Genomic DNA, 13,189 nt, shown 5'->3' with positions numbered 1-13,189 from the left:
ATCTATTTACTTATATCTTTCTCCGTTTTCTTCCTCTGTTTAGACGAACTTTCCTACCTTTTCGGACAAAACCGTTTGTAACCTTCGTCCTGTCTTTGTCCTTATATGTTTTTAATTGATATTAGCCCTTGTGGCCAATAAAACGAATTTAATTATCATCATCATCATCATCATCATCATCATCATCATCATCATCATCATCATCATTATCATTATCATTATTATTATTATTATTATTATTATTATTATTATTATTATTATTATTATTATTATTATTATTATTATTATTATTATTATTATTAAGCCAGTGAGCTGGTAGAATCGTTAGCATGCCAGGCGAAATGTTTAGTGGTATTTCGTCTGCCGCTACGTTCTGAGCTCAAATTCCGCCGAGGTCGACTTTGCCTTTCATCCTTTCATCCTAAGTACCAATTGAGCCTAAATTCCAGGTCTTGTGCCTATAGTAGAAAGGCTTCTTCTTCTTCTTCTTCTTCTTCTTCTTCTTCTTCTTCTTCTTCTTCTTCTTCTTCTTCTTCTTCTTCTTCTTCTTCTTCTTCTTCTTCTTCTTCTTATTATTATTATTATTATTATTATTATTATTATTATTATTATTATTATTATTATTATTATTATTAATATAACTGCTTCAAGCCGGCATGTCTGACAAGTCATCAATATTGCCAAGTGGTGCAGTTGTCGACGTGAAACCATCTCTCTGTCTCTCTTTCTTTCTCTCTCTGTCTCTTTCTCAAGGCAACACGGAGTATTGGAGTGTAGAGTGGACTACTCTGCTGAATACTTCATGGAAGCATTATACAAAGTCGAAGCCGTCAGATGTGTCCCGGTGACTTAGTGAGTGATAAAGCACAGATTGATGAGTTAATCAATTAATTCATTCATGAGATATATATTCCCATTCACCCGGATATGATGCTATATTGCTTGTAGCTTTTTCATTGCATGAAGCATACGATTTGGTGTGACAAATCAAAGAGACGCTTGTCAAGTTTACAGTGTTGCCACTGCATGCAATAGTTAGTTTCCAATTCTGTATGAACCATTTGAAAGCTAAAAGTGTTTTGGTTACAAACACAACAGGATATCCGGTGACATCCATTGTGTCGTGACCATTTGCAAAATTTTTGATTATTAATCTGTGTGGCGCCACTCGGCAACTGACGCAACACATTTTCAGCTGTGTGAGTTGAAACTCTGTAAAATGAAGTGCCTTGCCCAAGTATTTAATGCGTTGAGTCGAAAATACGACTTTACGATATAACCACGAAAGCTACGCGAACCGACAAACTCTCAATTGTTTTGTCTGATACTATATCCACCCAGGCAACTACCACAAATCGTTTTACTATAAAAAGCAACAAAAACAAAGCAAAACAAACAACCCTCCTTTCTTTAAACTATATCAGAATTCATTACCTCTGGAATGTTCCTTAACTTCATAAGCTTCTGATGCAAGACAATTCTCTTCCATAGCACATTGTAAATAGTAAAGGGGCTTGTCCTCAAGCCGCATTGATAATCGAAGTGCTTCAGCGTCTGGTACTAAGTCAGGAAGCTCTGTAAAAGAATGTAATGGAATAATCATTTAATCTGTGAATGAAATGAAAGCAAGTTGTCTGGGTTCAAAAGATTCTTAGTAGGGTAGTAGTTGAGTTAAAAATGTTTTGACAAACAGTTACAGTGAAAATATATCTTTATATTTTTGTACATGTTAGAAAAGAAAGAGAGTTCTTTTATTGGTTTCAGTCATTGGACTATGGCCATACTGGGACACCAAATTTAAACGTATAATCAATTATATCGATTCTAGAGTAATTATTTTATCAACAACAGATAGAAGAAAGGCAAAGTTGGTCTGAGTGAGATTTGAATGCAAAACTTAAGGAGGAATAACTCTTCACATACTGTCGAAATTTATTTGTGCGGTTAACATCGACTTTCCAAGGTGTTTTTGTCATCCTTGTATATGCAAATATAATTTATTTTCCTTTCACACCAAATCTAAACAGTAGCACCTTTGACAATTTGATGCGTTTCTACAATTGCATTTCTAGTTTTTGGTTGTAGTTGGAAATTTGCGGGCCTGTTATCTAAACAACTACAGCTGATTTTTATTGAATTTTTGTTAAATATTTTGGGATATCTGAGTAAACCAGGGAAGTATGTACTTATGAGTGATAGGAAGTTTCTTGCTATGTTTGTGGATACTATATGAAGTGCTATTATCCAATTATATTCATATTTCTAAATTTGATATTTTTTTGTATAGGATGTTCTAAGTACTTCAGTTTGTCTTTGAAACCACCTCTTTCAAAAACTAAAAGTCTTTATTAAATATGTTCTTATCTGATGTTTACAAATGATATATGTAATACGTTTTATAATTGTGGGTGGGTGAATAAAATCCCTATTGATATGTATTGTTTCCTCATTTAGTTTTCGGTAGGGATAGAGTGTTTCGGTTTAGGGTAGTGTCTAGAAAGTTTATTTGATTTTCTTGTAATTTTTAGCTTAAATTCTTGAATTTTTCTAAACTTTTCTAAATTTGCTCATATTATGTCCGTTCAAATAATGGGATACTGTTGGCACGTCATCTGCATATGGTTCTATGCTAGGATGACTGCACTCTATTTTTTAAGCGTTTAGTACATAATACGATTAATCCCGATATTTTTGATCCATCGTAGCGACTCTTGGATGCACTGAAGAGATTATTCTCTTTTTTTCTTATCCTGAAGGAGCCGTCACAAACTGAGAGCGACTACCTTGCGTTCGTGATTATATAATATTAACGTCAGTTACAGCAGTGAACGATTTCTTAAATTTAGCTTTCAGAAGGGGGGCCTAGAAATGGATGGGTAATATTCTACAATATCGAAGTGGGTGAACCTGGAGTTGAATTTATTTTCAATATCTATAAAGCTCCATTGCAATAAGTTTGTTGTTTCTTTAGTTTCAGAATTTTGGTATCTTACAGTCTTACCAGCTACAACTAATTAATTTTTGACGGGATTTACTTCGACAGATAGAAGGCGATGTTAAGCGATTCTTGACGAATCTTTAAAGAAAACAGAAACTGAAAGTAACTATTTATTTCTAGTTGGTGAAGCGCCTGTTGTATATCAAGGGGCTATATTTTTACAGTAAGACTGTTTGCACACACACGTTCTGTTATCACACACACACTCGCAGACTCTCGCGCACACACAGATATTCATCTCCCTTTTTCACTCTCCTGTCTTAGAAAAAACTTTTTCCCCACCACCTCCTCTTCCGGTCTTTTCACAATGTAACCTCGTGGGCATCGGTACCATTTTCCTCTTTCTCCGTTTTTCCATTCTCCGAACTTTCCATCTTTCCGACGAAGGGCTACGCCCGAAACGTCATACACTCTCTCTTTCCTTTCCCGGAGCGTCCAATAACACTATCCGTATCACGTCCTCACTTTGTTGTCTTTTTGTTATTGTTTTTTTGAACCTATATATATATATGATTTCTGCATTCATACACGCACATATAAGTGTGTGTGTGTGTGTGTGTGTGTGTGTGTATGTGCACATAAGTGTGTGCATTTATATATACTTATACATACACCACACATACACACATACACACATAGAGAAAAAAATGAGAAAGTGGAAGTGGAAAGAAACTAGAAGAGTGCGAGAGAGAAAAAAATAAGAGAAATTTAGAAAAGATAAAAAGAGAAAGAATGAGTTAAAAGTTGTAAAGACGCGAAGTTAGAGGAAAATAACGATAATGAGATTGAAAGAAAAGAATATAAATAGCAGGGGCGTATATTCCAGATGTGCTAGGTATGAGCTGCACACCCATCGAAAATGACAAATTCATTACAAATATTAACCTTACTCATTAATTTAATCAGAAATCTTAATGGAAAACTTTTGTTATAACCCTGCTTGAAATTTGGTGGCATTGGGTATGGCAGCACATTGATTACAACAACCACCATACGGCACTGATAGATAGATGGATAACTAATAAGACATATAGGTAGATATATAGGTCGATTAATAAAGACATATTGAAAGATTTTGGCAACAGCCATCAGAATTTTTCTGTAAACATAAGAAAATCATGACACACAGCTGTGTCAATATATAAATGACATAACTTCCTCTCAACCACCCAATGCCGCCCGCAATAAGAAATTAGGTAGATTATATATGTTGGTCAGGATATATGAAAGAAATAGGTTCTACAGGGTTGTAATTGAAGGAAATCTGATGAAAAGGCCGCTACTGGTTGGTTGTAATATCTATAGTGAAGGATTCATTCAAGTTGTGATTTTTTTGTTAATAGTTTGGGTTCGAAGAAGGGGTTGTGTCTACGGTCTTTACAGATCCTCCGTAACTGATGAGATTCACAGGGTTGATGTTCCTCTTGAACAATTGCAAGATTTCAGCTGTAGTAAAAGCGAGGGCTAGGAAAGAATTTCAAAGGGATGTCATTTCAGGAAGGAAGTACTGTGAGAAGTGGTTTAATGTGGTGATTGTAGTGGTGGACACAGTACTGATAACGGGAGTTAGAGAGAAACGAGTTTGTCAGTGTGCCCCTCAGTGGAAATGGCGTAAAACAGTCAGCTCTGAGGAACGAAAACTACTGGAGAGAGAGACAGAGACAGAGAAAGAGAATGAGGGGATGGACAGTGCGTCTGTGCTCTCGAGTATGTTTGTGAGCATCTTCATATCAATCTTGGAGCCTTTTCTTTGAATGCAGCCTAAGTTATCTGGGCGTATAGCAACAGCGTCGTCCCAGATATTGGACTAATAGTTCGTTGTTGGTTGGACTCTGAGCATATTAAGAGTCTATTCAAGGAGTCGCTACAGCCTTAGCGCGAGATATGTAGCCTTTATGTGGGTGAAATAATTTGATGGAAGTTTGGCTGCTCCTTTTAGTAGATCAAACCACCACATTGAGGCACCTCCGTTCGATCGTTAAATTTGCTACGAAAGGTGATGGGGGAAAGATGGTTGACTCTATCAGTTGTTGGTTATCAGGAGAAAAATGTGGAGTATATGTACTAGATGGTATGGTAAAGAACAAAAACAATCGCAAATCACTGATGAAAACAAAATTGTGGTAGACTTAAGCAGGTAATTACTTAAGTGGAGCATGAGAGACAAAACTGGTTTATCCTGGTTGTAACAAGCAATATAAAACAGCAATGATTCGATGAAATCAAAACACTTTATTCAAAGGAATAATTCAATGCCATGTGGACTAGTGAGAAGAGAAAAGAGATGAAATGGTGGTTAGAACAGTGTGTGAAGAAGATGGAGAAAGAAAAAGGAGGGAGAGCTAGAGTTAGTGATAGTAATAGTAGTGTTTAACTCCAAGGCAATTATGATCAAGCGTTTCAGCCATGACCATCTCGTCTTATTTAGGGGTATTTAGAACAATATTCTGTAATGTGTCTTTCTGTTTTAAGATGTTGTTAAGGCGATATTTGAAGAACCTTTGCTATTTTTTGTAGGTCGGGCAGCCACATAGAGCCGCTCTTTCCACTCACTCGCCCGTTAGTAACAAGGTATAGCTGGTATTGTTGGTAATAGTGATGGGTGTTATGACACATGTATTAGTCTGAACACACACAACATTACACACGCACATTTACGAGATGATAAGTGCATGCGTACTGCCATAGCCTCGTGCAGCATATACTCATAGAATTAGTTAAGTATGTGTGTTTAGATACATCTTACCCACAAGATTCCAACATTCTGAAATTCCTTCTCCACCCACGGTTTTCCTGAAGACACCGACCTACTGATGTTCAAACTGAACATAATAAACCACATTAATCTTACCAGTCTAGGAGGCTCTGCACATGTCATGGATACCGCTCCTTCCATTTTGATTATTAACAAAAAGAAGAAAATGGAAGTACAAGACAGAAGATGATACAGTTATAAAAAAGGAAGGAGAGTTCACCTACCGTCTGTGCAAATGAGAGATGCCACAGACTCCTTAGTGCTACATTTCACTTGATTGTAATACTCAAACGTCTGACAGTCTGCTAGATGACTTTCGTTTCCGTGGCAACGGATGCGGGCAAAGAGTTTATCAAGTTCACTTCCACCATAGTAATTTACCTGTCCGTAGTGTTGGTGGAAATGTTAAGATAATGAATAAATTATTAAACATCTTGTATGGAAATTCTTTTTCGAGTATCAAAATACAAAAGCGCAAAACAATGTTAGACATTTAGGTTAATTCTTCAGAGAAATGGATGTTTAACATGGATAAATCATAATTATTAACGATACTTTATAATTACAGAAACACTCGCGTGTTTACACCCACACGCACGTGCACACACATACACGCACGCACACACACACACACACACACACACACACACACACACACACACACACACACACACACACACACACACACACACACGCATATTCAAAACAGCATGAAAATCAGAAGAATTGAAATATTATTAAGCCTCACTGTGGACTAAATATAAATACAGTCTTTCTATATTAGTGATGTGCGGTAAAGAAAAGTGTCGAATCTTCAGATGGAGATTTCCACTTTGTTGACAGCATGTACCCGACCTTCTTTCTTCCATCAACAGCATAGATCAGCTGCATATAAAGCAGTCATGAACTAGGCTAGCACCGTAGTGTAATTCTGCCAGCTCGTCATGATGCTGTATATACATACATACATACATACATACATACATACATATATACATACATACATACATACATACCACATATCTTAATAGTAATCAATTTTACACGGATGAGCAGCGTCATTAACTCGATCCTTTATTTACATCTATGTACAAATATATGTCTCCAAACACATATAGATACACAAGTAGACACAGGTAAGCAAGTGGATTAAACAGATAGATATATGTATACTCATGTATGTAGCCAGAATTTCCAAGAAAAAGGAATATTGACAGAATTTCAGTCAAAACTTCAATCAATTACTAACACAATAAAACTGACATAGTTATTTGGACAATCTCAGATAGATAGATTGTAAGCACCTACTTCGAATTTCGTCAACATTTGTGAGCTTATGAGTCAGACCTAATATATTGTGTGCCCAGAGTATAAGTTTGCATTTATCACTATAAATATTAGTGAAATTGTTAATTAATTTTGAAAAGTTAGCAGTTGTTCGGCGATGAATAAAAAACAAAGGTTAAATGCTGGTTCAGTAAAATAAATCAGTGAACAAAACAGTTAAAATACAAGACTTATTCTACCTTCACTATGTGTGTCAGAGTAAAAAAAAATAGTAAATGGATTCCCGTCGGTTCTAACGATGAATGTTACAAAGTTCAACCAATGGAACGGCTAACTCATTGAATTAGTCTGTAAGTGTCTGAGTATTTCGTAGACAGGTGTACCTTAAATGAATTATAATGGAAAATGTGACTATGTGTGACAAACTGGCTTTTGAATTTCAAGAATATAGTAAAAAACAACAGCAAAACATTTGTTCAGGATACTATGCAGAGGGACTGAACTTGGAACGGCTTTTATGGTTACGAAGCAAACGTTTTAAATACATGGACATGCTGCGTCTGAGTTACTAAGGAGTTGTTGAGTAAATGTTAAGCTATCTTAGCTGTCGCTTGATGTCATTGATACGAAATAGACTGAAATAAGATCATCTTTGAACCACCAATAAGAAATTCATTCCAGAATTCTTGCTTCTGCAATACAAGTATTCAAGCCTTCTCTGGTTATTATCATAGTAACAACCCTTATATCAGCGTGTGTGGAAGGAAGAACAGCTGAAGTAATGTTCTCGGGAAAACAGCAAATCCATAAAAGAATTGCACAGAACACCCTCACAGCGAGTGCAACTACACAAACTTTTAAATGAAAACCGCTGTTGAAATGATAATGTCTTGCAAAGCATTCATGAGATTTTAGCGGTTAATGTGATAGAAATAACGTTGGCAAGACCAAGATAGTTTATCTCCTCTGTATTCTTCCATTTCTCTCTTTCATGTTTTGTATAACCTTATCACCAGGCAAGTAAGCTACATCAGGAAGAGACATATATATAGCCACCGACCAGTAGGGAGAGAACCAGAGATCCATGACCTACTTCCAAGTTAGTAATATATATATATATATATATATATATATATATATATACACACATACGCTTACACACACGTACATATTGTCATTTATTGAGGTCGGCTCTCACTGAGAGTGATTCTATCTTTGTCAAGTAAAAATTCTGAGACGGTGTTTTTCAATAAGTCCTTTAAGCTGGTAGTTCATGATTTGAGAGAATTTGGTTGCTATTTTTATCAGAATGAATGACTACCTAGATTTTTCCTTGTTGTAACATAGGCATAAGCAACAGAACTAAAATGGCCAAGTTGGTAAGATATTGTAAAATTGGTAAATAATATACGTTCGTTTGTCATTGGGAAAGTGAATTCTGATGTTTTAGACCGGAAAGAAAGTTTTGGATACGAGGCGTCAGAAGTGAGTTCTTTCAGTAAACGAATTTAATTTCTGATTTTTTTTTCGTACATCAGCAGATGCCATCCAATTCTACACATTCAGACAAGCACATAATCATACGCATACATTCATTCCTTAATAGTCAGTAATCATAATATTTATCCTTACCTGGAAAATTTGCTTCACCAAACCAAATCCTAACTGCCGACAGACCACAGAAGCTTCAAAATAACTCCAGTGGTCACCACAGATCACTCCATACTTCTTAGCTCCGGGCAAGAGTATAGCAACTCGCCCTTCCTTTTTAAATCGACCTCCATCCAGCGTTACTTTAAATTTCTGAAAGATAAACCAGACGAGAAAGTTGAGTGAGGAATACGAAAGCAGAAAAAAATGATACTGATGATGAAATTGCTGTGTAATGCTAGAATGTTGTTGTTGTTATTGTTATGGTTGCTATTTAGGACCAGGTCATCCTTGACTGAGTAGACCCATGACGAGAGACGTTCGAGCCGCATCCAGCATCGTCTTTTTAATATCAGAAACTACATTGTACAACGTATCTTCTCTTTTTAAGACGGTAGGATAAGATCTAAGAGATATTTGCAACGAGAAGTGAACAATCTAATGCTTAGGAACTCTGCGAAATACTATACAGGTTACTTTGACATTAACTCGAAGCAATAGATAGGGAAATCATGTGCTCCTCCACTTTGTTTCCAAGTTTGTGGATGAAGGAGAATGAAATAACAGTCTCAATACAAATCTATCCTCGCTCCCATCGGAAGTATTGTTTAGAAATATACTTTCTAGACACTGGAATTCGTTTTCGTATTTCGAAGTTACTGCCAGGATGAGAAAAAATAATGACTTCTTACGAATATAAGTATATAAGCGAAAGGCTTCTCACACTGGGTGGTAGAGCAGTTAGTTAAATCTTTGCCAGCACTTGACTGGTGCTTATGTTACTCACCTCAGAAGAATGAAAAGCAGGGTTAATCTCAGACAGATTTTAACTGACAGTGAAAGAAGCACAAAGAAATTGTGTTATTTCCTTCAGTGCTATACTGATTCTGTTATCTCGCGCTTTTAGAATAAAGGACTAATAACAGAAAATGTCATTGGCAATTTATGCAACCAAAGAGCTTAGGTGTCTAAAAGTGGTATGATTGAACCAATAATGGTACAATTGTACAGTTCTTCAGTTGCTGCAACTGATGATCAGACAAAAAAGTTTTAAAACACTGAAAATAGATCCTCAACATGAGACCAAAATGGCTATGGCATTGGGTAAGGTTTTGAATTAGTATCTTTATATTGCTATAATACATCTTTAAATAAATTGTTTGCAACCATAATTGCAAGAATAGTGATAAAGACAACTGAGCAAGTATCAAATATAGGTAATAAATGAGCTGCAAGTGGTCGAGTCGGTTAAATATCAGACCACAATTGAAGGGTCAGACGTTCATATCATACCAGCGGTGCATTGCTGTGTCATTGTTCTGATATTCATTTTGGCAAGTTTTGATATTCACTTTGCCCCGATTCCTATAATAGTACGCAGATATAGCATAGTGGCATGCGTAGTAAACAAGAGAAGTAATGTAAGAATTAATATCTACGATGATCAAACGTATCAAGGCAACAACAGAAAGAGCAGCAGCAGCAATGGTTTCAGACATTTGCATATGAACATAGAAGAGGTTATGGTGTGGACACACACACACACACACACACACACACACACACACACACAACATGCAACCATTGACACACACGCACATCAGCAACAGCAAAAGCAACACCAACAACATACAGACACACACACACACCCTCGTGCTTACTAGCAAAGAAAAGTACACAAAATATTTCTACTCGAGCGCCACGGTTGTATAATGACCTGCTCATCTGGTAGAATGGTTAAATGTGAGATAGCAGATTCACAGTATTGCAATGTTACTGAAAATGAGTAAGAAATAAAAATGATCAAAATATACAAAAAAACGGAAGTTAAAAGAGAAAAAGGACTGTAGATGGTTTTATTCACTTGTTAATTTCCCCGCATTTATGAAAGCTCTTAACACTTAGCTTGGTTTTGTTTAGATAAATCTCTGAACACTTATGCTGTTTGCACTGAATGAAAGGAAAAATGTCGGGAAAATAAGAGAGGCAAAAGAAAAAAGAAAAGAAAAAAAGACACGTCTTTCTAACACATTTTGTAGATATTTAATTAAAGTCGTTCTTATTTGTTTTTACTGCATGCCTTGAGTCTAGAAGAAGAAATATGAAACAGAATGGATGCAGATAAATTGAGAGTGCATATATGTACGTGTGTGCTTGTGTGTGTGTGTGGGTTTGTGTGTGTGTGTATGGATATCTATTATATCTGAATAAATAGCAATCACTATTCCGTTATATCAAATATATTCTGCTATGTTCCAATTTGGTAATGAGTTCTTTTAAGTTGCAGTTATTTATCTCACGAGTATACTTGAATGTGTATGTGTGTGTATGCATGTGTCTGCATGTATATTACTTATATGTATGTGTGTGTGTATGTGTGTGTGTATACATGTCCATATCTAGATATGTATGTATAAATATACATATACATATGTATGCATGTGTGTATGTATACACACACACACACGCACACATATAAGTTTGATATATGTGTATGCGCGCGTGTTTATGTGTTTGATATAATGTACTTTAAAGCAAATCTAAATTTTAACCGACAATGTTTGGTTTTAAATTAAACTTATTTCTGAGTGTGTGTGTGTATGTGTATATGTGTGTGTATGTGTATGTGTGTGTGTGTGTGTGTGTGTGTGTGTGTGTGTGTGTGTGTGTGTGTGTGTGTGTGTGTATGTGTGCGCGTACGCGTGTATCTTTGTGTAAGCCATCGTTTTTCATACAACCTCTTCGTGGAAAGAAAAGATTATATTTTCAACCACTGGATTTAAGGACTTTAATAAATCGAGGAATCCAATTTGCATAAGTACTGTATCATCGGCAGTTAGAGACTGTTTATTAGAAAATTAATGACACATTAAAGACTGTGTACTTTAACACTATATTGTACAATATCTCGCTGAATAGTTATAGATGAGTACTCACTTTCTAATAAGATTTCATAAAATAATTGAAACCAGTCGAACTGTTTTTCTGTCCTTGATGAAACTGTATAAGAAAGAATTGTTTATAATGGCCCTATGCATTTAATTCTCTTTAATTTACACGGAAGGAGTGTCGGCTGAAATCTTAGATTTCAAAAGTACATTATAGCATATGCCCTTTAAAGTTCACTATAGCATTCATTCACACATGCTTAATGTTGGATCAACCAAGGCCTGGATTTGATAGACGGAAACTGAAAGAAGCCTGTCGTATACATGTATGTATAAATATATATCTGTGTGTGTGTGTGTGTGCGTGTGTGTTTGCGCGCGCGCGCGTATATCTTTGTATTTGTCCCCACCCACCGCTTGTCAGAGTTGGTTTGTTGACGAGCTGGTAAACTAGCAGTTCGGCAAAAGGCACAGATAGATTAAGTGTCAGCCTTTTATTGTATTAAATTCTTAAAAAGTTACTGGGGTTCACTTGTTCAACTAAACACTTAAGTCGGTGCCCCAGCATGCCTGCAGTTCAATGACTGAAACGAGTAATAGATTAAAAATAAAAAATAAAAATTGTTAGCATGCCGGACGAAATGCCGAAATGCTCAGCAGCATTTAGTCCGTCTTTACGTTCTGAGTTCACGACTTTGCCTTTCATCCTTTCGGGGTCGATAAATAAAGTACTAGTGAAACAATGGAGTTGATGTAATCAGTTAGGCCCCTCCCACCAAATTTCAGGCCTTGTGTCTTTAGTAAAAAGGATTATTATTACCATTAAGGCGGCGAGCTGGCAGAATCGTTGTTCAAATTCCGCCGAGGTCGACTTTGCCTTACATCCTTTCGTGATCGATAAATTAAGTATCAGTTGCATACAGGTGTCGATCTAATCGATTGGCACCCTCCCTCAAAAATTTCGGGCCTTGTGCCTACAGTAGAAAAGATTATTATTATTATTATTATTATTATTATTATTATTATTATTATTATAGGACACTTAAACGAAAGAGAAAAAAAATTGAGACAGTATGATATTTCTAATGACGTTCTTAAATCACAACCCAACCTCCTTACCACCCAAAACAAACCAAACCTCAATATAATATATAGACATTACACTGAAATGAAACTATTATCAATGACTCAGAGTCTTAAAGTAGCCAGATTCACTTTCTTGTGGTACCTGGATAAAAGATTTTATCAACGTCTGCCAGTTGTGAATTTCAGTTTTGACGACTCGTTATCAATGCCGTCACTATTGCAATGATACCGTTGAGATTAATTAGACCTTTCACCACACAGCATAATAAATAATCTGTTACGTGTATGTAGAAATATGTTGTAGAGATATTGAGGGTGTTGCTATTGCTGACTTTAGCCATTAAACCGGGAAAGAGATTCTCAATAGTCTTTCGACATAAGCAACGGTGGAGGCGTCAACATAAAATTAAATGAATGCTGTAGGAAAATAAATACAGACATATATAAATAATACGAATTCATACAAACACACCCACGCACACATGTACACGTAAGCATATATATATATATATATATATATATATA

At 35.9% G+C, this 13,189-nt stretch overlaps 1 protein-coding gene across 1 annotated transcript in view; it reads right to left on the bottom strand.

Moving 5' to 3' along the window:
- The window catches only part of LOC106872973 (lysyl oxidase homolog 4), a 112,649-nt gene that overhangs the window by 14,834 nt on the left and 84,626 nt on the right, over positions 1–13,189 (bottom strand). The window contains exons 3-5 of the mRNA XM_014920159.2: positions 8,673–8,843; positions 5,978–6,134; positions 1,435–1,575 (exon numbers count right to left, since the gene is read on the bottom strand). Of these exons, the coding sequence (XP_014775645.1) occupies positions 1,435–1,575; positions 5,978–6,134; positions 8,673–8,843 (469 nt within the window). The remainder of the gene's footprint in view (positions 1–1,434; positions 1,576–5,977; positions 6,135–8,672; positions 8,844–13,189) is intronic.

The sequence above is a fragment of the Octopus bimaculoides genome, chromosome 2 (genome assembly GCF_001194135.2).
Source record: "Octopus bimaculoides isolate UCB-OBI-ISO-001 chromosome 2, ASM119413v2, whole genome shotgun sequence".
Classification (NCBI taxonomy): Eukaryota; Metazoa; Mollusca; class Cephalopoda; order Octopoda; family Octopodidae; genus Octopus; species Octopus bimaculoides.
Note: the sequence above shows the minus strand (reverse complement) of the source record. Positions and strands in the feature narration are given on the sequence as shown.